Raw genomic sequence first — 26,664 nt, forward strand, 5'->3', positions numbered from 1 at the left:
TCACCTCCACTGGTATACACCTCAATATTGAACAAGCTGTTGTGGGAAGGAGGAGGAAATAAAGAAATGGAAGAGAAGAGAGGTGGAAGCAGATTAGACTGTTAGGGGGCTGCACAATCAGGTAACAAGGCTAACATGGAGGATGGCTTAGCATCTTCTTGTGTTCTTATGAGTCCAGAGATTAAAGAGTAAATCAGCACAACGGTACATATGTATAAAAAATGGAAATGTGTGTTTTATAGAGTGAATGATAGTAAACCTGCTAGTTTAAACATCCCACGGGCCATATAAAGCAGATCAACAAAGAGTTGACTTGCTTTTTATGGCGTCACATGGGTCACATACTACAAATCTGCAGTTAAAACGCCTTGAAATCAAGGAACTGTTACGTTTCTACTCATCATTAAACACATGCAACACAGTAAATGTCTGAAAACAATGTGCACATAACTAAGACTTTCCTTGTCCGTAGAGGCAGGCTTTTGCTGCAGTCCTGAGACAACCATCTGCTGAGGCCCACATGACCAGAGTCCTGCAGGGTTTCATCGCCACCTCTGCCACTCTGACAGCCACCCTGAGAGTAATCCCTGAATCCTTCACCTCCCTGGAGGCCATCGCATTGGCTGGTGCTGCTGCTGCTACCTCCGTTAGTCTTCTCAGTCTCTTTCTTATCACTGTTAAAACTGCAGGAACTGCTGATTGTTGAAGGTAGCACCTTAAGGCCAGCAGATCCTTTAAAAAGAGGCTGAAACTTATGGGTTGCCTCTGAGAAACCTGCAAGTCACATTGAAGAATGAGAAAGAGTTGAATCCAAGTTGCTGGTAGCTGTGATGCGTTTCCCTCTAAAAAAATTAATAAAGCCGCCTTCAGTGCTTTGATTAGATTAAAGAAAGTTAGCATCGGGGAATTAACCTTTCCATCTATACCTGAATATATCATAAGACCCAGATTCAGATTTGTTTATGCAAAGTCAAAGAAAACTGGGAATGCTTTCAAGCCTATTCAAGCCACTGAGTCAGTGAGTCACAGAGTTAAATTTAGTAGGGCTTCAATTGGCCTGATACTGAGCAGTTTACTCAAGTCAAGTGAAAAGGAATTCAACCTAATCCAGAGCACAACATACTGTATCGTGTAGAGAGCGATTCAGCCTCCTCTTGTATATCCTGAGTGGCTGGAATATGTGTAAGAGATGGAGGCTCTTCCAGCTGCCATGGACTGACCTCCTGGTGCAGTGGTTTTCTGTCAAACAGAATAATTCAGATTACAGGGGTAAAGACAAAAGGGAATATGTGGGGCACCTTTTTGTACTTACACTTCATGGACAGCGGGTTTGTCAAAAAACAGACCATCCAAGGCCAAGGTGCAGTCATCAGAGCCCAACATCTCATCAGATAATACAGCTATGTACTCACTGAATTTGAATACAAACCGGTTTAGGGGTAAATGATTAAGAGGAAAGAAAATAGAGATTCAACAAATAGATATGCACAACTGACCTGTTCGCTATAAAACCTAGATTAGAGAATGTGGGGAAACTGCCATTGTTGCTGTCAACCAAAGGACTTTGGTTTGTGGTAAAGATTAACACAGAGCTAACAGGTTTATCTTCATTTTTCTTTCATGACCTCAGAGGCTCAATCAAGCCTCTTAATGATGTAGTTATACCATGTTTATGCCCTTAAAGTTTTCAATCCCCACAGTATCATAGCATTGGGCAGATAACATGGGAATGATTTAGCTTTAATATACAGTTCTGTGCTATAATCTTGAGCCATCCCTCATTTTAAAAATTATTTTGATTCCAGATTTTCTTGGTATTAAAAAAAAACTCATTTGAAGGTGTTTCAAAGTTTTCCTTTGGACATTGGGTGCTTTTTCAGTCCAGTCCTTGTACCTGACCATTTTATGAATTTTTTGTTGTTGTTTGTTAAGCCAGTTAAAAATAACCTATGACTCACTGAAGCATTAAAGGGTACCAGTGTTGTGTCTACAAATAACAGACAATTTACAAAATAACATATTTTAAATCCTATCTTTAGGCACTTTGTTACTAGCAGCTGGTCAGCAAATAATTTCTTTACATTTCTGTAGTACAAAAAATACCAAAGATCACAAAGTTTGACAGGCATTAAAATAAAATTCTTGCATCAACAAGCTGAAAATGCATCAGATCTCAGTACTATGTGCAGTATTTTCCTAAGGAAAATAGTAAACTGGGCAAGCAGAGGACAAAAGAAGAAGTATAAGGCCTACAAAACTCTCTATAGCACATGAACAGTATCTGAAAGTCATGACCTAATTTCGATCCGCCAAGCAATATCATCTGGAAAGCGTCTGATTGACAACACCTTCGATTTTGAACATGACAATGATCCCAAACACACTGCAGATGAAGTAAAAGCATACCTGTATATAAACACACACACACACACACAATGGCACACTATCACACTATGGATTCTCCTCCCCAGAGCCTGGACCTCAACATTTTTGAAGCAGTGTGGGATCATCTTGACAGAGAACAGAAGGCAGCCAACATCCAAAGACAACCTTTGAATGTCCTTCGAGAAGCTTGGAGCACTAGCAAGACTACTTAGAGAAATTACAGGAAAGGTGCCTAATTCTACCTGCCTAATGCTACGTAATTTCCCCAGGGATTAATAAAGTGTTCTGATTCTGATTAAGTGAGTTCAGGCTGTGATGAAGAATAAAGGTGGTCAAATATCAACTTTCAAGCACGTTAGAATTATATGAACTCTGTTTTTTTGTTTTTGCCTTATATACTGCATTTCCATGTACGTTTGAACATGTTTCAATAAATCACTGCACCTACTGCCCACTTTCCTAGCAAAGGCCTTTTGCACAGCCCTCCTGTTAGTCATAATCGCTTTAGCATTTAAGCTAATACAAGTTATTAACAGATTTCTTGAAAATGTTTACAGCATGACAGCTCACCTCCTGAACAAAGCCACATACAATCTGTTTGCATTTCATTTGCATTTAAATGAAGGTGTTTAAGAGCAAAATACTTACATTACTACTTTTCTAGGTTGTTATGTTAAGGACACCTGAGTGTCGGCAGCTTTAGTTTAGCTAACATGTAAGAACCAGCTAATAACAGTAAATTATGCAGACATTTTGACGGTTCACCGCTTAGGTAAGTTAAAAACAACGTCTTTCTTAAAAGGATGACTGTATACCCACCTGTGATAACAGACATTACTCTGCAGATACGAAGACATTGTTTAGTCAGGCCTGAGTTTAACCCCCTGACCTCACTCCACAGTGACTGACAATAGTTTCAGTAATACGTTTTCCTTTTGACAGTGCTTAACTCAGCTGTAGAAAATGCCCTTATAAGCAATCAGGGGCAGGTATAAGAGTGGTTACAGGATTTATTTTTATATTTTGTCGCGTATGTTTAAAAAAATGTGTCTCAAGTGTTTAAACTACGAGGCAGAGAGTAACAGAACCGGCTAATAACCGGCTACAAACGCAACAAAGACCCAAGAGAAGACAACCATGGGGGGGGGGGGGGGGGGGGGGTAGTGCTAACATTTCTCCTGTGTTGGCATACAATTCCTGTCTGTGCGTCAGTAGCAACTTTAAAAAGCAAAACCAAATGTGTGCTTAAAATAATCCAAACCAAACCTATCAATTTATCTTATCAATTAAAACTGTGATTACACGACATCAAGCCCCCCCAAAAATCTGCTACCCAAAAGAGATGGTCATTAACTCTGCTTTTATGCCTCCTATCTGGACTGAACCATTACAAATCTCTCGGGGGAGCATGAGGCCGACTCGAAACAATACGCGACGAAATAATACTTGACGAAAACATGAGCTATTGCTATAGCTGTAATATAAAACAGTCACAGGATTAAACGTTATTATTTGGATAAAAGTTTGTCTTCTTACACTAGAGTAATTACGTGTACGATTACCCGTACGAAAGAAATGATCTGTCCCACACCAGACCACCACAGGAAAATGGCGACTGTGAAATAGATGGAAGACGAAAGTAAGAAATTATTCAATGCAGCGTATAAATTGCGCCCTGTTTTCATCCACACCGCTCAGAGGTAACGTTTGTTTGTTTTTCATCATTTGGAATGGTGTTTGTATTATGAGTAGCGAGTAACGATTGTCATTAGCTGGATTTTAGCCTGAGGAATAGGTTTTGGTGTGGAACAGCCTTAATGGAATGGTCTGCAGCTCCTGCAAGCAGCATCCAGCAACACATCGTGATATAAACGTCAAAGAAATGTAATGATCCTTCAACGGAACATTTGTCTAGATGATCATATTTGCTCTGAAAAAAAGGCATATTCGAAACGGACACCAACTGTCGTGGGCTGGCATGTACCTGAACAACTGTGCTGAAAGTTTCAGCTCTATACAAAATCCAACACCGCTCACCAAAAGCCATTTATAAGGTCCATCCCTGTGCAGATTTGGTGCTGCTACGTACATGTTAGGATCACCTTTGTGTGCCACAGAAGCATTCACTTGGTATGACACTTTTATTGCCCTTCAAAAACAACACCTCTCGCTCCTTCGACCTTGTGGTGTTAACAATGACCAGAATTAATTATCTAAGCTAAGGATCGAGTGTATTTTGTATTTAGTTTTATTTATTTTGTAGACAGTAAATGCTGATTGAGCCATGAAGTCAACTCTGGTAGCATAGCCAAACGCTTTACTTTATACATCTAAATAACCAAGAACTACTAATTACACATTTAAAAATATAAATATTCAATGTTATTTTGAACAGTTTCCTGTTTTGTCAAGTTTATACTATCTGCTAAAGCATGCTACAAGCTGCATGTACAGACAATGCTAACTACCACTGATCTATATTTGCATTTCTGGGCTCCTGTTAATGATTTTTACCATTGAATGTTTGTTCTCTTGGTTGCTAGTGTCAAAAAACAAACATTTTTCTTTTGGCAAATTTAAGATGAATTTTGGCTTTAGTCCAAAACCTAACCCATTCATTCACCTAATGTGTAAGATAAAGAAGTACTATTTATAAGAATGTAATTGTGTTTTACTTTAAAAAATAACATGAATAGTCAAAATACTCAGTAAAACAACAATTAGTGGCTCAGCAGTGTAGTGGTTAACACATTTACCTAACATGCAAAAAAATGGGTGGAGACACAGGGTTGTGTCAGGAATGGTTTCCAACATAAAAACGTGTACAAAATCTGTGTGGATCGATCTGCTGTGGTGACCCCTTGGGAATGTGGGAGCATCTGAAAGAAGCTTTTCAATTAAACGAATAATGTTCTTCTTGCGGATTCTATGCTTACTGCACCATTTTTCCTACCTACGCCCTTGAGGTTCAAAACAAACATTTATTCCTGTGCAGCGAGGTATGAAAAAGTTCAAAAATATTAGCTAACGGTAATGTGCAATTTAAGTGTTACTTCAAGATTACAAAAATGTTTTGTTTGGTGAGTTAAAAAATCGATGTTCCAATATGTTGCCATATTATTTTTTCCTTAAACAGTTAACCACACACAACAACTGTTAGGGTATTTACTTAATTGTTTATGCCCTGCCCTACTTTGTGTTTAGAGAGGTTGGAGAGGCAGAAAAATTATATGATGTCAATATTCATAGCAAGAAGGGTGTTTCTCCCATCTCTCGAGTTTTTAAATTATCGACCATTATGAATACTGATACTGATAGGTTTCCAAATGGCAAATTTTGGCCAATAATATTGGCATGCTGATAAAAACATCCGGTTTTAACAGGTGTATATATGTTTTATGCTTGACTATTAGTATAATAAGTTACGTGATGAATATCTAAGTTATAGCTAGCTAGTAACCATCCCTGGCATGTTCGTGACTAGTACTGTAGTAAGCAACTGTTAATAGATTTATGCTTAACATGGTTTCGTAGTTGTGTCCATTTACTGAGGTATTTGTCTATGGAGAGCCAATGGAAAACCCCTTTCCATTGGCTCTCCATATGCCCAATGGAAAGGGCCTATGGATGACAGCATTGCTCCCATGCTGTCATCCAAAATTCCAATTGCTCGGTGCTCAACGTGGATGACGCTGTGCATCAGAGGACTGTTGACTGGTTGACAAGTGGGCTGGAACTGGGAAAGGAGCAATAACTGAGTTCAACAGGAATGGGAGGAGTGTGACAAAAACATCAATGATTAAAAAAACAACAACAACAACTCCATGAAAAGTACGGCCTTCGGTTTATTCTTTTTCTAGTTTTACTATGGTTAGGAGAGTAAATGGTGAGTGTTTTGCCCTGTAGAGGTCTGCTTGTGACCAAAGAGATCATAAGATGGAGCACCAAATGTTTTTTGGGTGGTTTTTTTTTACATTTGTTCCATAGGTATATTATCTTAAAATCTTTGTCTGTGCATAAGTCAAAATGGTTTGGTAAGCTTCATCCATTAGGTACCCAGATATTTCCCAGCTTGCACATCAGCCTGCTTACCTGAGTTTATGGGTACTTTGCATGGCCGACATTTATGCTGGCTGAGCCAGCAGACCTCATGTTTGCTCCCTTCACCCATGAATGTGATGGAAAAACATAGTCATTTTGCTCCTTGTTATTGTACCAAAAGAAAAACTAAATGCTTGGTTTGCATTGCTGGGAATAAGCCGGACTTGTTTCCAGTGGGTGTTGGACTTCACCAGGACTTGTCACAGTTTCTATTCTAATTTTAATGGACAGAATCTTCAGGTGGAAACAACAGGTGCTGGAAGGCTTTCACCTTGGTGGCTTCTGCTTTTTGTAAACAGTGTGGTTCTTTTGGCTTCATCAAGTGGTTGCCTCCAGCTCACATTGAAGCAGTTTGCAGCCCAGTGTTAATTGGAAGAAATGAGAAATGAGAATTAACACTTAACACAAGTCTGAGGCCATGGTTCTCAGTCAGAAAAGGATAGAATACCCACTCCAGGTCAGGGACAAGCTGGGTCATTCACTGACTCAGAGTAGAACCACTAAGGGGCTTGTTTGGGCATCTGATTATAGTGTCTCCTGGGTGTTCCAGGCATGTCCTGGAAGAAGGGCATGTCCTGGAAGAAGGGCATGTCCTGGAAGAAGGATATGTCCTGGAAGAAGGGCATGTCCTGGAAGAACGACATGTCCTTTGAGAGGTTATATGTCTTGACTGTCATAGGAACACTTTAAGGAAGTGGCTGAGGAGAGGGAGATCTTAGTTTCTTTGTTGGCTGGATAAGTGGTAGCAAATGGATCGATGGATGAATGGTTAGAAAATAGTTGGTTAGAAAATACCTGTATGAGAGCATTAACGTATAGTTTACTATCCTAACGTGATCCCTGATTTAATCCCCCATGCACACCTTGCCTCATGTGACCTCAATAGCTCACGTATGATGTGAAAAAATTACCATATAATTTTTTAACACAGAAGTTTTCTTTTATTTACAATTATGTGTGTACTATGAAGAGAAAGTCAAAAAAGCTACATAATTTCCAGACCAATGGTCTATTTTCAGGCCAGAGGTTTGAACTGAATAATACTATACTATTTAGTTGTTTGTTAGTGAGTATATTTAAGAATGTCTTTTCTTTTTTAGGTCATGGCAGCAGAAATGTCATGTCTGACAGGTGTTGATGAAGATGACAAAGATGCAGATCCTGAGATCAATGCCCTCACACTCCTACAGGAACCAGTGAGAATGGCGCAAGAATCCGCTGCTTGCACTGATTCCTTTGGCAAGCCTTCCCCAAAACAAAACAATGTCCTTGATGTTCTGTCAAATGAAGATATGTTGTCTCCGGTTGGCTTGGGAAATGGACCTTCTTCCCATCAGGCTACACAGGCCCATGAACTCAATAGCATTTCCTCTGAAAAAGAGGAGGAAAAGAGTATCACGCCTCTAAAAACTGTACATGAAATCGACACTGCAGGAATTTGGGGATTTGATGAGTCACCTGAGAACTCATTGGATAATTTTAGTAGCACCAGTGACTTAAATTGGGACCCACACAAAGAGTTTATGCAGTTTCTTTGGGAAAACCATAGTGATTCCCCTGGTGAGGAGACTAAAGAGGAAGTCTCTCCTGCTAATAGCCAAAGGAGAAGGAAACGGAAAATGGACATGGTTGTGATGGTAGATCCTTCAGAAGACCTTTACCCTGAATTGAGTCCCAAGTCATCTGAGGAACTGTCTGAGGCTGAAGGCCAAGAAGATTCCATTCCTGTCAGAAAAGTCAGAAAGTCAAGGAAATTCTCTAAGTCACAGTCATCACCAACAGGAAAAGTTTCAAAGTATCCAAATGGAACAGTAAAGGCCATCAAGGAAATTCTTTACAATGGACCTTCAAGGAATTCACATGAGAACAACATGAAACACGGACTTTCTCCATTGAAGGGAAGACTCACAATAAATTCTCATTCAGAGGGGAAGCCGTCCTGTTACCCATGCTCAAAATGTAAACTTATATTCAAGAAAGAACATCATTTGCATCGTCATATGAAGTCTCATGTTGAACCTCCCAATATTTCACCAAAGCCCTTCATATGCCGAGAGTGTGGCCAGTCTTTCAGACAAAGTGGTTTGCTTATTGACCACATGTCCATCCATAAGGACAAGAGAACAAGACTTACTGAAGAGATCAAAGGTGTGAATGATCGGAAAAAAGATGATAAAAACGCTAAGTTTTTCTGCCCTCAGTGTCCATTTGGAACAAATTGCCCTAACACATTTGTTCAACATGCAAAGACACATGAGAAGGACAAGAGAAAGTTTAGATGTGACAAATGTAGCTTCAGGACTCTTAGTGAAAATGACCTTAGGAGACATGACATTATGCAGCACACTGTTATTACGGTTAGAAAGCAAGTGCAGGAAGATGATCATGGAATCTTCTCGTGTGATATTTGTTCTTATAGAGCTTTTAGCAAAAATATTTTTAAGAATCACCTTCTCAGACGCCATCAACAAAGTTTTGAAGAATATGAAGCCGCACAGCATAGAGAGAAAAACGCACAACTAGGTAAGGAGCAGCAAGTGCCTACTTGTAAAACTCCTGTCGAAGATGCAGAGTTTACATCTAAAATCTCTATCAAAAATCAGATTGCCTCTAAAAGAGCTTGTTCACCTAATGGGTCCAGTGACATTTCAGACTTATTCAGAAATAGCAAGCTTAAGAGAGGCCCCAGGTCTCAAGTAACAGAGTCAAAACTGGACAAATCTATTAATGTTCTCCTGTCTCGACAAAGACATGGAAAAAAGAGTTTAGAGCAGAAGAAGGAACGCAATAATTGTAGTAAACCTGTTCAGGACAGTGACAAAGATGGTTGTGATGAGTTGTTTGAAACATTGACAGTCAAGGATGAAGAATCAACTTTATCCCCAAATGGCTCCAGTGTGACTATAGATCCCTCGACAGTCAAAAAGACACCATCTAAAAGAAAGATGTCCACCCCATATCGCAACACCTCCGACCAAGACTCATGCTTTATCTTACCAAAACCTTTGCCAAGTCCGAAAAAAGTAAATCCTGAAGAAGTGGCCAACTATGATGAAAGGGATATTTTCCAGTTTAAAGATACAGATGCAAACAGTAACCTTTCTGACAATGGCATCAAAAAAGAAAAACAAAACATCATTTACACATATAGCAGAAGAATGTCTATGAGGGGTGCCCTTCAAGCATCTAAAAGGCTTTTTGAGAAGATAAAGACTGAAGAGCAAGAACAGAATGACCCTGAAATCAAAGAAGAATGCATAGAAACAGAAGTGTTTCAAGAAACCTTTGAAGCCCACCAAATACCATTGGGAGAATCCTTCGGAGATGATTTGTCAGAGTTGGAATCGGACCGCAAGAACTGTCCTTATTGTCCTGCAGTATTTGAGTCAGGTGTTGGATTGTCAAATCACGTCCGAGGGCATCTTCATAGGGTAGGGCTCAGCTACAATGCGCGCCATGTTGTGCCTCCTGAGCAGGTGGCTTGTCAAGACAGGAGGCCGCGAATTCGACGGAAGATGTCAGCATTACGCCGATTGAAAAAAGGTACTCGAGTGCTTATTGCATGTTCTTCTTTAAAAGAAAAACTCTTGTGCATTACAGCTTTCCTTATTACTACTGTTAAAATGTGTTCTTGCCGAGTTGTAACAGATACTGCAGGAGATCTCAAAATGTGGTTCCAAAAACTAAACCATAAACAGATTAATCAAATTAATTTGAAGGTACCACTCGCCAATTGGTTGGAGTTTTTCTCTAGTGACTGGTTGTTACTGACCAGTCATTAACTGCAACAATTAGTTATATATACTAGTGAGGGGCGATATGGAAAAAATATCACGATATGAATTATTTTATATCACAATGACAATATATATCACGATATACCGCAATATTACCGCAATGTTTCCAGTTATTCTCTGAAAAGTTTGACAAAGACCTAGACACATTAATTCTTAATTAGGGGTCACTCGGAATTACTACAGCCAGAACAGTAGATGAAAATATTTGTTTTACTAACATGCATATCATATATGTTGGTAAAACTAATATATATATATATATATATATATATATATATATATGAGTACTACATGCATGTATATATGTACATAATGTACTTTATGCACATTAAATATGTATCAATGGCAGACTCATACCTTGGGCTAACATGACTCCAGTGTGGTCATGTGGAAAGTACGCAGTCTGTAAACAGCGAGCGCAGAGGGTGACGAGGTCACGAAAGCTGTCCTTCTCAATTACATAAACAGGGGCCATGCCTTTACAAATGTAAGGCGAGATGGCTACTGTGATTTGTTTATGGCACAAATTCACGGTTAGGTTCGGTTCGATACTTTGGTGTCACAGTTCGATATTTTTTCGATGTCATTTATTAAAATTATAATATATATTTTAACTCAAAAGTACAGTTTTTAAATTTAATGCTGCTGAAACAACAAAATAATAAAAAATAAATCTATCTGATCGAGAAATCACTCATCTTTGGAAAAGAGAGTTTATTACAGAGAAATGGCTCTTTCCAAAATAAAAGCTATACTATACGCTTCTTCTGGGCTATATTCTCAGCAGCATATTAAACATATCAGGTCCCCAAAGGGAGAATCATGTGCTAACGGCTGTCTAAATGACTCAGGTAAAGTTTGTAGCATGCGTGCTTGTTGTTTTTGTCTGCTTCCACTTGTCTTTGCACTAGGATGATGTCGGCGTAAATGTGCTGTCATATTCGTTGTGTTCCCACTAGTGCTGTCAGCACTAATCTCGTTAAAATGACATTAACGCGATAACGCTTCAAATCTCCGTTAACGAGTTACCGCATGCGTGGGGCTGGACGGCGTCAACGTGTTAACGAGCTAACTGCGCTGACGCATTAGTTCCCACCAATGTAATTGAGCATTGCGTGGCACATCCGACATACTGTTTTACTTTCGTCCATGACGCGCTTACCATCAGGTTCATGCTTCACATGAAAATCAAGATAGTTCCAAACGCCAGATCTGAATGAGGGTGGGGGAGGTTAAATTTCGGGTAGCGTTGAGGCAGTTGCCATGTTGCAACGAGCTTAGCTTCTGTCTTGCTAGCTTGTCCACCCCACCCCCCACAAGAGCACGCTGCGCTCAGTGGATCTGCGCTCGACAGTGCAGCCTAGGCGGAGTAGTGGAACGCAGATCCACTGAGCTCTCAACACAGACAGCATCGTCAGAAGAAAAGTTGATAAAATAAATTAAAAATTTTGTATCGTTCGATACATATGCATACCAAACCGAAAGCACTGTATCGAACGGTTCAATACCAGTATTGTTGCACCCCTACAAAAAATATAATTTTTTTATACTTTATTTTCTCTTGCATAAAGTTAGAGTATGTATAGTGACAAGACAACACTAATATATTTGCCACAGGGTATTTAATGATATATTTTATGTAATAATTTATAAAACTAGGTTAGAAACGATAGAAACGATAGAAGACAAATGGCACGATAGACATTTTTCTATCATCCACACGATATATATCGTCACATCGCCCAGCACTAATGTAAACTATCTATAAATAGGGTTTTCTGCAAGATGGCCAGATCAAATGAAATGTTCACTCCACAATCTACTGTAGGCTTCCATTGTTTGTGATCTGTCACTGCAATCCAGTGTCATCTTCTGTCCACATCAGCAGCAACAAGAGAAAATTAAAGATTCTCTTTCTGGTCTTGGTGATTTCTGCAGCCAACAGTGCAGCAGAATATAAGCACTTTGAAATACGCTAATTCATATGTAAACAGTATAGTGTCAAAGGTCATTTCAGTAGGTTGTATCGGTAACAATCAACACTGACAAACTCTCAAGAACTGCTTTGTGAAAATCAGTGGGGCTGCCTTCTTCCAAATTCTCCATCTTGTTTTGGTGGGGGGTGGTTAGCCGCCTGGCTGCGTCCGTCTCCATAGTGTAGTGGTTAACACATCTGCTGGGCAAGTGGAAGATTACTGTGTTGATTCCAGCCAGAGACACAAATCCCCTTTGGTTATCTGGCCTTTCCTGATGGGAATAGTTGGAAGGCCTCCTGGGGTAAAAACTCCGCCAAATAAAGCATACAGAGCTACCCGCTGTGTAACTCCATGTGACAAAGCGCTAGCCAACAGTAGCTAGCTGCATCCGAGATCTTGGCAGTCATTCTTTTGAGATACCTGTATAAAACCAGTGGAAGGAACTGTGAGCATAAAACATAAAACCCAACTTGCAAACTGGATTTAAATTATAGATTAAAAGTCGTTCAGTGTTACAAAGTTCAAATGTCTGATATTATACGGTGCAATGTTTTTGTGCCTAATTTTATTTTATTTCTCTCAGCATTACAGCTAGAGTCGAACTCTGAGACCGTGAAGAGCATTCATTCTTGTCCCTTATGTGGGGACTCGTTTGACAACAGGACTGGGCAGTCAAACCACATACGAGGCCACCTCAAAAAGCTTGGTAAAAGCTTTGCATCAAAAAACAAATCCCCATTACTTTTACTACGAGAGCTGATGAGGGACAAGAAGGAGTTCCAGAGGGCCCTTCAGATTGTGGGAAAGAGACGGAACCATTTCCACTATGGTGCTTCTTCAAAGCTGTCCAGTGCTGATCGTTTCACATCGCCCCATACGGGAATCACAAAAAGTAATTCCGATTCAAGCGTTTGCACTGAAGCCAAACCGCTGATACCCACCTTTTCTTTAGCAGAAATTGAATCTGAACAAAGGCAACAGGAGACGAATTTGGATGTTAAAAATTCGTTCTCAGGCACAACTGCCTTGATAGGAATTCTAAAGAAAAGGAAGTGTCAGGAAGATGCCAGACTAAAGGGATCCTCTCAGATATCCAGAAACATGATAACAGTTTCTTCAAACAGTGAACACAATTCAGGAGCAAAAGTTGCATCTTCACTGCCAAACCAAATATCTGGTAAGTAACAATGCATTGGACTACCATTAAATTTAATTGTCTAAGCTTGTGCATGTTCTAAACTCAGATTTGCAGCAGCTGATTTTTGTCAGGATTGTTTTGTGTGTTTGTGAGTGTGCATGTGTGTTGAAATTAAGATTTCATCAGCATAAATGTAGAGAATAAGAGTATACCTTGTATTGTGGATGAAACGGAAGCGCCTGTTACACGAAATACAGATTAACTTTATTCTTGTTTTATTGCCTTGCAGTTAATAGTATAATATTAAATAAAGTATTGACACTTAGGCATTTCCAAGTACATTTTTTTTCTTGTCGCAGACGGCTTATTTGCTGAAATGTGATGGAAACTGTTGAAAGCTTGATTTTAGACGTGATAAACTTACCAGTGTCTGTTTCTACAATTCATCAACACCTCCGACGAATAAGTAAACCTCACTAAACCTCTGTATTTATTTTCCTCTTATTGATTTTGTCTTTTTGCAGAGAAGGGTGAATTCAACAGGAAGGTGTGCATCCATTGCAACGCAACGTTCCACAGTGGTGTTGCATTGTCAAATCACCTCCGGGCATATGCAAAAAGAAAAAGGATCGCCTTACTCGAGGGAACCAGTAAGTGCCACTAGTAAAATCTTTAGTCAGACTACGCCCTGTATGCTTTCTTCTTAAAACCTTTACAATTACACTCACCATTCACGCTACTATGTCCCCATAAACTGCTAATCCAGTTTCACGCCAGAATTTTGTCTTAGCCTTCTTCCTGACTAGGTCTTATCAGTAACAAAAACATCAAAACTCAAAACAGCTGAGCTCACAAAACAAGTGATTTTATTCTTCCTCTGTGCATACTCTTTGGCTTCTCCTGGTACTGAATAATCTCCTTTTACCCTTTTTGGAAGATTGGGAATAGTTACAAAAGCCAATCTGTTTTCTGCAGTGTTGACCACAGTTTTAGTAGCAGTTCCACTTCAAATAAAAAAAAAAAAATCTTTGGTCTTGGAGCATTTACCACAAAGAAGTCTCCTTCTGCTTTCTTTTTACACTAGCATCACATCAGATCGCATTACCTTCAAAATATTTGTTTTCAAGTGTACCTAATGCAAAGAAAGTGAGCATCTACTTATAAAAAATGCTCTACTGTTGGTTAAAACCTCCAAAGAAAAGTACCTTTTAGAATTTAATAGATTTCTGCATAAATGTGACCAAAAACAACTTCAGATTTTCAAGTCCTAAGATTATTTTAGTATTAAGTATGTGAACCTCGTGGATTATCAGTTAATCTGAAATTGGAGTCAGATGTTTTCAATCAGCCAGATTACAATCAGGTGTGAGTGCAAAAAAAAAAAAAGACGTCTGTCAGAATCTGTGTTTGTGGAACGGCATCATGCCAAGAACAAAGGAGCTCTCTGGGGAACTCAGGAAGAGGATTGTTGATGCTCATGAAGCTGGAAAGGGTTACAAAATCATCTCGAAAGAGTTTGGACTCCACCGTTCCACAGTCAGACAGATTGTGTACAAATGGAGGATATTCAAGACCACTGTTACACTCCCCAGGAGTGGTCGACCCACAAAGATCACCCAAGAGCAAGGTGTGTAGTTCATATGATCATAAAGGACCCCAGGGTAACACCACTTCCATGCTGGCAAATGTTCAGGTTCACTAAATTGTTAAAAGGAGAACACCAAACAGCAAAGCTGTGCGTGGCAGGGAGAGGAGCAGATGGTTGTATCATGGTTTGGGCCTTGCTTGCTGCATCTAGGCCAAGATGCCTCTTCATCACTGATGGAACAATGACTTCTGAATTATTCCAGCAAATTCTAAAGGAAAACCAGGACATCCGTCTGCGACGTAGATCTCGAGAGAGAAAGTGGGTCGTGCAGCAATACAATGACCATCATCACTAATATTTGTACTTAAAGGTTAAAGAAGAATAAAGACTATGCGGCCAAGTCAGAATCCTAACCCCTAACCTAGCAAGAATGTTAGAGCAGACCGCAAAAGCAAAAAGCATAGTTTTACCTCTCTTATGTAACGTTGGATTATTGAATAAAAGGAATGATATAATATTTTTTATCTTGTTTAACTGGGATCTCTTATTCTGGCAGCAGGTCATATTTATGCAAAGGGTTCACAAACTTTCAGGCACCAACAGCAGCAGAAATCTCAGCCTGATAAAACTGTGTAGCTGGAAACCAAAAGGAGCTGCGATGTCCAAATCTTAGTTATATTTAGTCCACCAGTGGTTATTTGTGTGCTCCCCAAGGTAAAATGTAGGAGGGCATCAGCTTTTTGGAGCTTTAGCAGAGATTTTAATTGCAGAGCGACCTCTTGGTGGCTTCAAGTTGTCAGGACCCAGTTTTCCTGCAGGCGCACATCATCACGCTTTGATCTTGGGCCCTTTCTTAGCCACACTCGACCATGCATAATACAGCAAAAGTCAAAAATGTCCACACATTCAAAGCCCATTCAAAGAACTCTTGCTGAAATGTCATTAGACAATTTTCCAGTGTTCATCAGATATTTTCATCCATTATAATGTTAAATATACTGTAGTGTTAATGCCGGTTGTAAATGAAATTCTGTCTTTCAGCGATTGACTGTAAAGCAGTTAGGACACGCTCAAGGCCTGGGTCAAAAAAGAAGACACTGCCCTTAACTCAAACGCCAGAGGAAATGTACAGGCTCACCTGCAGGTAATGTGTTTGCTTTTTTTGTTGTTGTTTTCAATCCCCAATTCATTTTTTCCCCCAGTCTCAAGCTGCCAGATAACCTGGTTGCCTGGTTTTGCATTTTGCTTTTTGTGTTTCCAGGTTCTGTGACCTGGTCTTCCAAGGTCCCTTGTCAGTTCAGGAGGACTGGATAAAACATTTACAAAGACACATAATGAACACTAGCGTCCCTCACACTGGGCTAGGCATGGTAGAGGTCACCTCATTGCCCACAGACGCCCCAACCTTCAAGACTGACCAAGATGGCTCCTTGACAGTCACACATGCTGTCTCATGAGGCCAGTGGGGACCTTTTTAGATTTCACTAGACTGTATGTGTATGTATATTCGATGTTCACTTTTGGTTTTTTTAGTCAACAAATTACCGGCCAAAAGTACAATATTGCCTGAGATATTGTACACATTTGGACATTTGGACAGATGAAAAAAAACAATTATTTTGGATATTGTTACCCTGTCTGTTTTTACATGGTCCATTTTTTTGGAATACAATTCCAAGTGGACAGACTGTTTTGTTTTATGCAGTAATGTAGTGTGGAATCCATTTCTAATGAAGACAACCTTTACCTCAGATTTCTCATGGTTTGAGTCAGTTTCTGGGAGCACTTCTCTTCTGTATCAATATTCACATCAAGTCATGTTTCCTTTGTATTGCAACACGGTCAAATCAAAACCCACAGTCTCTTTTCAGGCCAGAGTTACTGAGAGAAATATTTTGAATGAAAGTGCAAAACAAAACAAAACAAAAAAAGAGGAAAAAATGAAAAAGAAAAAAAATGTCTGAAAACTTGTCATGCATAGAAAGAGTGTTTTATAGTATTTCAGTAACTGCATTGTTTCTAACACAAGATTTAAACTGAAGGTGGTTGAGGAAGAAAAGAGGTAAAAAAAAAAGAGAGAGAGACCTAACACGCACAACCCGTGCTGACCAAGCCCTTCATACATGTCACCTATATTTAATGTTTAAATATACTGTTTTGAAATAATTTAATTTTAAATGTACTATATCACACAGATACAATGCTTAAAACATTTGTGTTGTTCTAAATAAAAGACAAAGAAACAATCTGACATTTTTCAAATTATTTATGCATTCATGTTTTGTTTTTGTTTTTTAATGTAGCATATTTTGATGTGGACGGTACAAAGAATGAGTGTTAACAAAACTGCAAGTTTAACCTTCTACAAGCACCCAGATGGAGATAGTCTGGGAGCAGCTGTAGTCAGCGCAACGCAAGGCAGATGAGAAATGGGAATCCGTATATAAACAAAGAAAAGCTGCATTGTGTTCACAGGCCCACAACAGCATGTCTGTCAGCATTAGACACGAGTACTGGGACAGCAGTTTTGTGTGGTAATGAAGAGTAAAGTCGACTGCTCTTCATCCGCAGCATCTCAGTGTAAACAGTCTCATGACAACTTCACGTAAGTTCTGTCATTCGAATGGGCTGCCACCCTGAAAGAAAAGAATTCGTTTAGTTACATCTGTAGAGCTCCAGACATGCTGAGTGCACACACTTTAATTACTAGTAATTACTCCTAGCTCCGCAGGCTATCATTTGCTTCTACTAATCAAGCTAGTGTACGGAGAGTGAAAACAAATGCATTAATAAGATTTATGGCTTCAGTTACGTTTCACTTGATACATAAAGATAAAGTTTGTTGCTGACTTTTATGTACAATGTTGCGTTTCAATTTGGCTTTGATGTCTCACTTCACACAAAAGTGCATTAAAGTTAACTCTGCAAGACAAGATTACATTCCCTGCACTTACCTACACACTAATAAGACATATTTTACTTATTTGAACTAATATGAATCATGAATATCTTCTGCATATGAACTGTCCCCCATTAAGAACTGATTTTTATCTTTATTTAAAAAATAGCCAATTCATTTTAGTATTAAGTTTGAACTCATTAAATTTGGTAAGTAAAAAAAAATCATTCGCATCTACCCAATAGTCTCATATTACTTAAAAATATCAAAATACATCATGCAGTAGATGACATCTGTATAACTGATTAAGATCCAAGTAGCCCAGAGATCCTGGATAAATGTATAGAAACATAAGGAAAGTGATAATACCAGGCCCAAATATAAAGTGAAGACTTTCAGCTTGGGTTTAACAAAAATTATGCCTCAAGTGTTTAGGAAATAGAACCAGTTTCATACACAGACTTCCATCTACAGAGCCTCAAAGGTAACTGGACAAACTCTAAATATAAGGATTGTTTTTAATACATGGATAAAAATCCTTTGCACTCAATAACTGCCTGAAGTCTAGAAACCCATGGACGTCCTCAAATACTTTGTTTCCTCCCTTGAGATCCTGTACAAGGCCTTTACAGCAGCTGCCTTCAGATCCTGCTTAATTGTGGGTCTTTACCTGTTTGTTGTCAGTTTTACCTGAAAAACATGCTTTGTTGTTTTGAGATCAGGTGACTAATACTCTTGGGTTTCTTTTGTCTAATGCTGTCTAAGCAGTTTGGCAGCATTTGTCTAAATTAGAGCAGAGAGTATAGCCGTGTGCACTTCACAGTTCGTCCTGATACTTCTATCAGTAGGTATTTCATCAATAAAAACTACAGGCAGCCATACATCCCCGTATCTTAACACTGCCACAACCACATTTGATTTGGATAAGCTGTTTCTCTCCTTGCCCATATATTTCTCTTCCCATTATTGTTCTTTAAGTTCATTTTGGTTTAATCTGTCAAAAGATTCCTTTCCAGTTGTACTAAATAAAAGACAAAGAAGCAAGCTAATGTTTTTCAAATTACTTCTGTATTCAAGTCGGGGGTTTTTATGTATCAAATTTTGGTGTGGAAGCTACAAATAAGTATTAACAAAACTGCAAATTTAACCTTCTACAGTACTGTGCAGACTCTTTCTGGCAAAGTTTATTCGAAGCTGTCTGTTCTTGACCGTAACTGGTGGTGTGCACCTTGTTGCAAATCCTCTGTATTTACAAGATGAATTTTGATATCAGACTTTCTTCACTTCATTGCCTGACTAGCTTTGACTACATGAGAGGGGGTTTTTTTTAACCAAGGAAAGAATTCTCCAACAGACTGTTGATTTAGCCACTCTCTCTTTTTGCCTTTTGTTATGTTATCTCTCTGAAAGGTTTATTTCTGTTTGGCACCCTAAGAGATGACCTCCGTCTCTAACACTGATAACTCTTTGGACCTCATGTTTAGAATTCCAGTGAACGCCTACAAAAAGGCAACAATTGAAACCAACTCCAGATCTTTCACCTGGTTAATTTGTCATGGAGTAAACAGGGAGCAGGCCTCAAAACTGGCCATGAAACTCCTTGTCAATCAATTGTCGTGTTACTTTTGAGCCTCTTGAAAATGTCTGTAATTCCTAAAAAGCGGACACAATACTTTTGTTAAAACCTTTGAAACCTCAGATCTTCATAGTTTCACTCAAAATCCACTGCCATCATAAACAGAGGCAAAATTACCAAAATCCTATTATTGTCCAAACACTGGATAGCTTCAGGTACTCGTTTTAGAAGCATCATGTAGAAGATTGAATTTTGAGTACACTTAGTCCACAATTGGACAACTTAAGAAAACATTAGGTCAAAATAACCACTTTGTAAAAACGACTGTTTAAATATTAAAAGTCTTAGCCCCAGCTGCTTTTTTTGGCTTGGTAGATTAATGTTAAGCAGCTCTGCCAGCACACTGTGTACACTCTAGATAGTTTGGAAATCTCTTGCAAAATACCTTCAGGAAGTGTTCAAACTGTGGTTTGAGCTCCTTCATCATGGCTTCTGCTTTGCTGAGGCAAGCATGTCTCCTATGCACTTCAAACTCCTTCAGGAAAGTCAAACAATTACAGTAAACAAAAAGGATATTTGATGAAAACACATCTGTGTTATTGCACTTGTAGGACAGCAGCATTACCTTTGTGCGAGAGAGGTGTTCCTCAGTGGTGATGTGAGCCTGCACTTCAGCAACAGATGTGGATATGTAAACTTTGCAAGCGGCACAATGAAACATTTCCACCTTTGTCATGTGGTTATTTTCCTGTAGAGCTGACAACACGATAGGGGTGAGTGAGATGAAAGTATTTCTTTTTTAGTCTGTCATGAACATCATGACTTTTCATTTCAAAACATGTATTTACTTTGAAGAGCGTTGTCCTCTACCGCTTGGCTACAATAATGGCTCCTATACAGCATCACTTCCTGCAAAAAAAAGAAAAGATCTGTTGGACATCTATCTATGGATCTATAGTACATGCAGAGTGCAAACTTAGGATACAGAAGCCAGAACACAGACTGGGAAATTCGTTTTACCGTTTCTGTCAGTGATCGTACCTGAAGGAACGCTATCATTACGTCATCGTATTTATTATTCTGCTGAATGTGCTCCAGGGTGTCCCAGTGACATTTGCTGTCCAAATGATCCTGCAGCTCCTGCCCATTGGCAAGCTCAACCTCACAAAGGTCACAAGTGATGGGCGTTCTAGAAGAAAAATGATTTGGGCAATTTAAAAATATTTGGGCATTAACTAATCCAGACTGCCCCAGTAGGAGGTAAAAGGTCAAACCTGGAAAATATTATGATACAAAGCAGCATCTGAAACAACCATATCAGCGTAGTGCTGAGTCTCTTGCCTCCTGACTGTATACAAAAGAGCGACAAAACTGCTGTGATGGAAATGTACATAACAAAATAGGAACAGGTCTGTGTAATAAGGAAAGTTAATTTTTTTTACGTTACAGCTCATATTCATCAGGACTTAGCAGGGCTTTAGTCAGTCAGTCCAACACATCATAAACGATGCTGGCAGGCTCTGCAGATGCTGTGTTTAACCTCTGTAGTACCAAAACACAGCGCCAGCACAGCCGTTTTAGTTTGCACAAAACTAACCGTGTGTACTTTTATCAGGAACAGCTGATATACACATGCCCACATTTTGACTGACATTTTATTTAGTTAAACACAACTGTTTAAGCAGGTTTATGCAAGAGCTGTAGAGTTTAGTCAATCAGGTTTAACGTATTAACGTCTTGTGGTAACTTTCAGGGGTGAAAGAGGAAGCCAAGGTGGAAGTGCCAAACTGTAGTTCCAGCTTTAGCAAGAAAATGAACATGTTTACAGCGTGGTACCGAAACCAGAATTTCAATGACGCAGCTCATCGAGCTTACTGCAAAAACCCGTGACTCACAAGTCACAGGTTATTGTGATGTGTGTAAAGTACAGAAAAAGAGAGAAAAGTCTATTATTAGTTGGCTGTATTACACAAGATAATGCAAATTAAAAGGTCAACGCTGAATGTGGACCTATTTGATGAGCTTTATATGAAAATTTGAATACATTCTAAATACTGAGGGAGTAGAGAAGCTTTTGTTTGTGAAGGGATGGATCCCTCACGATGACGTGACTTGAGCTTATTGGTCCTTCAGCTGGATGAGCTACAAAGTATAATTAGCGTTTTCGGTGGGAGAAACGTTTCGTCAGCTTACTAACTGAATTTGCTTCTGTGCACTTGTACAAATATGGTTACTTCTGGTTCCATAAAACCAACATGGGAGCGGCCAAAACGCTGACATCACTATGAATACTTCCAGCATTACAAACTTCAGCTGCAGCAAAAACTAATTCTGCAAACTCAGCTGGACTCAGTGCATCTGACAGATTATTAACACTGGCAAACAAGCAGCAAGGTTACAGACTGACCTGCAACATTTTAACTAAACTGTATTAGAGTACATGGTGAGAGGAAATGTGATTTTACTTTGTCAACTTGACATCAGAAGGAACAGTGCTTACTTTTCCAAAGTCACAGTTTGGCGCGTGTTCCTTGTCACCTTTGTAGATGGTAGGTCTTGGTCCCGTCCTGTAGAACAATATAATACAGAGAATTACTCAGACAATGTGACGTGATTAAAGCATCTAGTCCATTCAGCCATTTCTTGCTGTTAATTTGAAATAGTGAGACAAACAAGGTAATCCAGCTACTATTACCTTTTTTCATATAGCCCACCTGATGCTGATAGTCCTGTGACCTCGGTGGGGATAATCTAATAGTCTAAAGAGGACAGAAAGGATCGGTTATCACACTGGATTCAGTTGAACCACAGTAGACAAACTGCATAAAAATGATTCTGTATTCTCAAAATCTATACCTCCATCTTATATCCTGGTGCTGTTATCGTCTCCTCCCCATTGGTTCTCTGTCCATAAGGCACAGGAAACTGTTGGGTGGAGGAGCTGTGAATACGCCTGTCAGGGGTGCCGCCTCTCTGGCCCAATACTTCACTCAAGGAGCCAAAGCTTGAACAATTAAGTGATTCAGCTTCTGGGCTATAAATCTGTGGTTCATGCTTTCTAATTCCTGGACTGAGACCTGGAATTTCTATAGGTCTGGTTCCAGTGCCAAATTCTCCTCTGTCTAGGGGTCCGCTTCCTTTGGAGTAGGTTGAGCCCCAGTGTTGGCCGTCAGGACAGTCTCTCGCTGAAGTTAAAAACTGACGCTCCACACTGTTATCCTCAGTGGGTGGGGAGAGTTTGTGGTCTTGGTCCGGTGGCATCTCAGGTTCAGAGTCTGACGACAAAGGGTTGTAAGGGTCATAAAGCCCAGTCCTAAGATGAGGGTAAGAGGGATTAATTAATTTTTTCATTTTTTTTGGAACAATGACTGAACGTTCACACATTAAACAAAATGTTCTGGCAGACAGCCACTATTTCTACATTTTAATTCACTACATGAAAATATGAAGCCTCAAATGTGGGCCAGCCTTGACCGAGGCTACAGGAGACACAACTCACTTTTCTGTGCTGCTTTTGTCCTGAGAGTCTTCATCCTCATCACCAATTGGTTTGAATGAAGACTTCCATTTGTCAACTGAGGATGAAGCTGCAATATAAAAATGAAAAATGAAAAATGAAGGCAACGTATATGTTCAGAGAATACACGCCTCCAGATAATGTAATCTAGTTAGTCTGATTACGGATGAAGTCAATGAGTTCATTGTACTCAAATAGCCTCCGGAGTCACCAGATCTCCATCCAGCAGAGCAGCCTTGGAATGTGGCAGAACGGGAGATTCACATCAAGGATGTGCAGCCGACAAATCCGAAGCAACTGTTTGACACTACATTGTCAATACGGAGCAAAATCTTTGAGAAATGTTTCCAACTCCTAATTGAAACTGTGCAATGAAGGATTGACGCAGCTCTGAAGGCAAAAGTGCTTTTAAGGTGTACCTGATAAAATGTCCAGTGAGCAGTAACTTTCAGAGCCTCTGCGTTCTCATATGGGGACATTACATTTTGGGTTTTCTAGGTGTAATTGATTACTAATGAACTTGTAATTCTGCTGTGTGTAACTTATTAAAAAAAGACACGAGGTGACGTCTGCACTGCCCTAGTTCCTGAAATCTTTTTCATTATAATTCAAAGTCACGTATTAGACTCAGAAATTAATCAAGTCAGGCAAAAGGTAAACAAAAACAGCAGTTGTATTTGCAGGAGTGGTTATCTGCGGCGCAAAGACAAAGGAAGCTTAAGCGTTGAGCTAAAGAGTGATAAAGCACCTCTGTGAGGACGCGTGTTTGTGGACGTTCTTGCATGCATACAGAGGTTACCTGTACCTTTCTGTGCTGCTTGAGTGTTAGCAGCCATGTCTGGTTGTCCTCCCGATATGCGTTTCATAGCATCTATAAAGTCTTGGGGTACTCTGTTCATCGAATGAAGCAAAAACAAGCATAAAACGTCACGTTTACGCACGTAAACGCAACATTTAACACTGAATGTAGCACCGGCTAGCCATTCCTGCTATTAGCTTTAGCTGCACAGCTAAACTCACAACAATTTGTTGACAACAAAGCTTTATGCACCGTTAGCTGGTAGAATTAAATGCTTGCACCCTTAACACCCGCTAGACAAAAGAAAAACTGAGTCCGAAATTGAATTAACAGGCACCTTAATGTAGGTTGTAAATCAGAAACTTTCCCAAATAACAATTTTAGCCCAGTTTAAAGAGTGCACAGAGTACAGACTCTACATACCGTGTAGTCAGCATTTTATTAAATCCTGAAGTAGCTCCTTTGCTTCTTGCCTGGGCCTGAAACGTTTCCACATTGTGACGGTTCATTATTTTAAAAAAATAGCGGATATGCTTTGTTGGTAAAGCTAAAGCTGGTTCGCCTATTAAAATGTTGTTTAGATGATACTTAGAGCAGCCGACAGATGGTAGCAAAGTGCAGCAGAGAATGGATCGATTCATGGATCGCATTCATTCTGATCCGACCTTAGGTGGGCTCGAGAGGTAAAAACCCTTTCATAATAACTTACATTCACCTGATACCCGAATAAGTATTTCTAATCAACTGCTCATCGGCAAAAATGTGTAATCAGTCAATCACATACAAGTCAATGTAGCCATCAGTGGCGGTCCTAGCCTGTTTGGTGCCCTGGGCGAAAACCCCTTCTGGCTAAGCTACATCAGTGTCTACTGTTTACTATCACAGCCAAGTGGCTAACAAACGCAAAAAGAAAATGTGGGGAAATCGTCTTGGCACACTTTGGACCCCTTATTACCAACTAAGGATTATTTAAATGCTACAATCCACCTGGGTATTGTTGCTAATTCATCTCTGTCCCTTTATGAACACAGTGTACCTATTGTCTGACAACTGCTTCCAGCGAGACAATGAGTTTACTGTACTGAAATTGTCTTTACAGTCACCAGAAATTCAAAATGCTCCCCAAAGAAGATATCAATTTGAATTTTATTTTTAACTCTATAAAGAAGCACAACTACATTCAGATGTTTCAGTGTCGCATGTCTTATACATATGTACTGAACATATAGCCTACTGAAGATAACACGTGACTGCTTGCTCATCTAATTATGTATAGATGAATGTACAATGTTGAATTCTTTGAGTGTTTATAAGTTAAAAAAGATTTACAGATAAGAATAGGGAGTTAAACAGACAGCAGTGTGAAATCTGAAAGAAGTTGTTTAAGAATGAATGTGTGTTAGCACAGGCAGACAGAAACAAGACACTACATGCGGGCATGTTTAGTTCCAGAGGGGGATATCTCAAGGACAGGTGTGTTCTCATAATTCTCAGAAAAATCTGGTCAAGACCTACCTAGAAACAGTGCTGTTATTGTTCTTCCTTTGGAGGAATCAAACACATTGTTACTTGTCTGCAGTACAGCACCAAATCTAGCCCCTGCTTCTCAACAGTCTGATAGGATTCACATTTCAGAAAATATCTCGTGCATGACGATATGGAGGAACTCAAGACATTTACTTTATCAGTCATTAACTTTTAGACATTGGATGACTAAAAACACATTATGTGAACTCAGTTAACTTCACTGGAGAGTACACTGTGATCGTACCATTACTTGGGAACTGCTGAGGTCAATGTAACATTGTCAGTTGTCTCTTGGCAACATTAACAAGAGCCGTGACTCTGGGGCCTTTGTACTCAAGCCCTTAAGGGACGTTTTAAATCTTTCTTGAGTTTCTGCTGCAGACAGGAAGCAGAAAAGGGTGGAGGGGGAAAAAAAACAGTTTTTCCAGGAGGAAAAATGTAGAGTGAAACAAACAAGGGTATAATAAAATGCAGGAATGAAGTACTTACTGAGAACGAGCCATCCTTAATATTTTTGGTTCTTCCTGTATATTTTCTGCTGTCCCTGTGCTCATTTTCTTAACTGCTTTCAGGGCTGTGGGGACTTTCACAGGGTGAGAGATGGGTAAACAGTGGGCAGACTGTCCATCTTCACAAGGCTAACACAGAGAGACAGACAACCACTCACATCTACGAGTACCATTTTAGAATCACTAATTAACCTGAAATAACTGTGAGAGGAAACTGATGTACTTCATACAGGACAGCTCCATTAGAATCAGGAGGTTTGCAGCCATGATCTTTTTTGCTGCGAGGCTGTGAATCCAACGAGAAACAGAAACAAGTGTGAGCCAGGTCAGAAAGAAAATCCAAATTAACTTCGAATAAATCATACTGTTCTTAAAAGGTTTATCTCCCTACTGGTTTGTTGGATTAAACACAAACACTTGAGTTTGCCATTAGCTTGTATTTTTTGGGAATTTGTTTTTGGAGCTTTGTTAGTGTGAAAAACTTTTTTTTTAATAGGTACACCTGTGGTATATTCACGTAGACATGGTTAAGCAAACCGAATGGGGAAGATAGGCGACTTTGATCGTGGCACGGTTATTGGTGCCAGAGGATGGAGGAGAATGAGCTGACATGAAGTCAAGTGTTACAACTGAGGTATGCAGTAAAGCAACTTTCAAGGTACATCTGTGAAAGAGATGGGTTACACCAGCAGAACTTAACACTAAGTGCCACTCCTTTTACCTAAGAACAGAAAACAGAGTCTACACACAATTTACACACAAAGAAAATTGGAAAAACATTTCCTGTTCTGATGAGTCTTGATTTCTGCTACACAATTCATGGTGGGGTAAGAAAACACTCCCAGACTGACT

The 26,664-nt window shown here is 39.5% G+C and overlaps 3 protein-coding genes across 6 annotated transcripts; 1 reads left to right on the plus strand and 2 right to left on the minus strand.

Annotated features, from left to right (window-relative positions):
• Positions 1-7: 7 nt before the first annotated feature.
• On the minus strand, positions 8-4,415 carry LOC148097758 (uncharacterized). 2 transcript variants are annotated; one of them, XM_087831721.1, is made up of 4 exons: positions 4,370-4,415; positions 1,313-1,411; positions 1,124-1,239; positions 8-774 (listed from the first exon to the last, which is right to left on the minus strand). In XM_087831721.1, exons 2-4 carry the CDS (start codon positions 1,381-1,383, stop codon positions 404-406), a joined length of 558 nt encoding a protein of 185 aa, XP_087687847.1. In that variant the 5' UTR covers positions 1,384-1,411; positions 4,370-4,415; the 3' UTR covers positions 8-403. The 2 variants fall into 2 exon arrangements, with proteins under 2 accessions (XP_087687847.1, XP_087687846.1); XM_087831720.1 differs by lacking the exon at positions 4,370-4,415 and adding an exon at positions 3,205-3,462.
• Positions 3,795-17,254, plus strand: znf644a (zinc finger protein 644a). Of its 2 annotated transcripts, none has more exons than XM_087831717.1 (6): positions 3,795-4,085; positions 7,587-10,029; positions 12,843-13,436; positions 13,922-14,047; positions 16,027-16,129; positions 16,247-17,254. In XM_087831717.1, the coding sequence occupies exons 2-6, from the start codon at positions 7,590-7,592 to the stop codon at positions 16,440-16,442; spliced, it is 3,459 nt and encodes a 1,152-aa protein (XP_087687843.1). In that variant the 5' UTR covers positions 3,795-4,085; positions 7,587-7,589; the 3' UTR covers positions 16,443-17,254. The 2 variants fall into 2 exon arrangements, with proteins under 2 accessions (XP_087687843.1, XP_087687844.1); XM_087831718.1 differs by having other exon boundaries at positions 3,795-4,024.
• On the minus strand, positions 17,237-24,589 carry LOC102784044 (DBIRD complex subunit ZNF326-like). Of its 2 annotated transcripts, none has more exons than XM_006786800.3 (11): positions 24,200-24,589; positions 23,783-23,868; positions 22,960-23,047; positions 22,317-22,773; positions 22,156-22,219; positions 21,961-22,027; positions 20,502-20,649; positions 20,309-20,369; positions 20,086-20,216; positions 19,906-19,995; positions 17,237-17,621 (listed from the first exon to the last, which is right to left on the minus strand). In XM_006786800.3, exons 1-11 carry the CDS (start codon positions 24,424-24,426, stop codon positions 17,601-17,603), a joined length of 1,440 nt encoding a protein of 479 aa, XP_006786863.2. In that variant the 5' UTR covers positions 24,427-24,589; the 3' UTR covers positions 17,237-17,600. The 2 variants fall into 2 exon arrangements, with proteins under 2 accessions (XP_006786863.2, XP_087687845.1); XM_087831719.1 differs by lacking the exon at positions 24,200-24,589 and adding an exon at positions 24,114-24,190.
• Positions 24,590-26,664: the final 2,075 nt, after the last annotated feature.

Source organism: Neolamprologus brichardi, chromosome 18, assembly GCF_056152115.1.
Source record: "Neolamprologus brichardi isolate AB-2024 chromosome 18, ASM5615211v1, whole genome shotgun sequence".
NCBI lineage: Eukaryota > Metazoa > Chordata > Actinopteri > Cichliformes > Cichlidae > Neolamprologus > Neolamprologus brichardi.

Excerpts from the sequence above, each read along its gene's own strand:
- LOC148097758 (XM_087831720.1), bottom strand. The coding sequence starts at position 3,242 with ATGTCTTCGTATCTGCAGAGTAATGTCTGTTATCACAG. Across the intron at positions 1,412-3,204 it reads AGTAATGTCTGTTATCACAG|TGAGTACATAGCTGTATTAT; the intron begins GTGGGTATACAG and ends ATTCAAATTCAG. Across the intron at positions 775-1,123 it reads ATCGCTCTCTACACGATACA|GTTTCTCAGAGGCAACCCAT; the intron begins GTATGTTGTGCT and ends TGTGACTTGCAG.
- znf644a (XM_087831717.1), top strand. The coding sequence starts at position 7,590 with ATGGCAGCAGAAATGTCATGTCTGACAGGTGTTGATGAAGATGACAAA. Across the intron at positions 14,048-16,026 it reads CGCCTTACTCGAGGGAACCA|CGATTGACTGTAAAGCAGTT; the intron begins GTAAGTGCCACT and ends TCTGTCTTTCAG. Across the intron at positions 16,130-16,246 it reads ATGTACAGGCTCACCTGCAG|GTTCTGTGACCTGGTCTTCC; the intron begins GTAATGTGTTTG and ends TTGTGTTTCCAG.
- LOC102784044 (XM_006786800.3), bottom strand. The coding sequence starts at position 24,426 with ATGCGATCCATGAATCGATCCATTCTCTGCTGCACTTTGCTACCATCT. Across the intron at positions 20,370-20,501 it reads TAATGATAGCGTTCCTTCAG|GAAGTGATGCTGTATAGGAG; the intron begins GTACGATCACTG and ends TTTTTTTTGCAG. Across the intron at positions 20,217-20,308 it reads AGAGGACAACGCTCTTCAAA|CTCTACAGGAAAATAACCAC; the intron begins GTAAATACATGT and ends TCGTGTTGTCAG.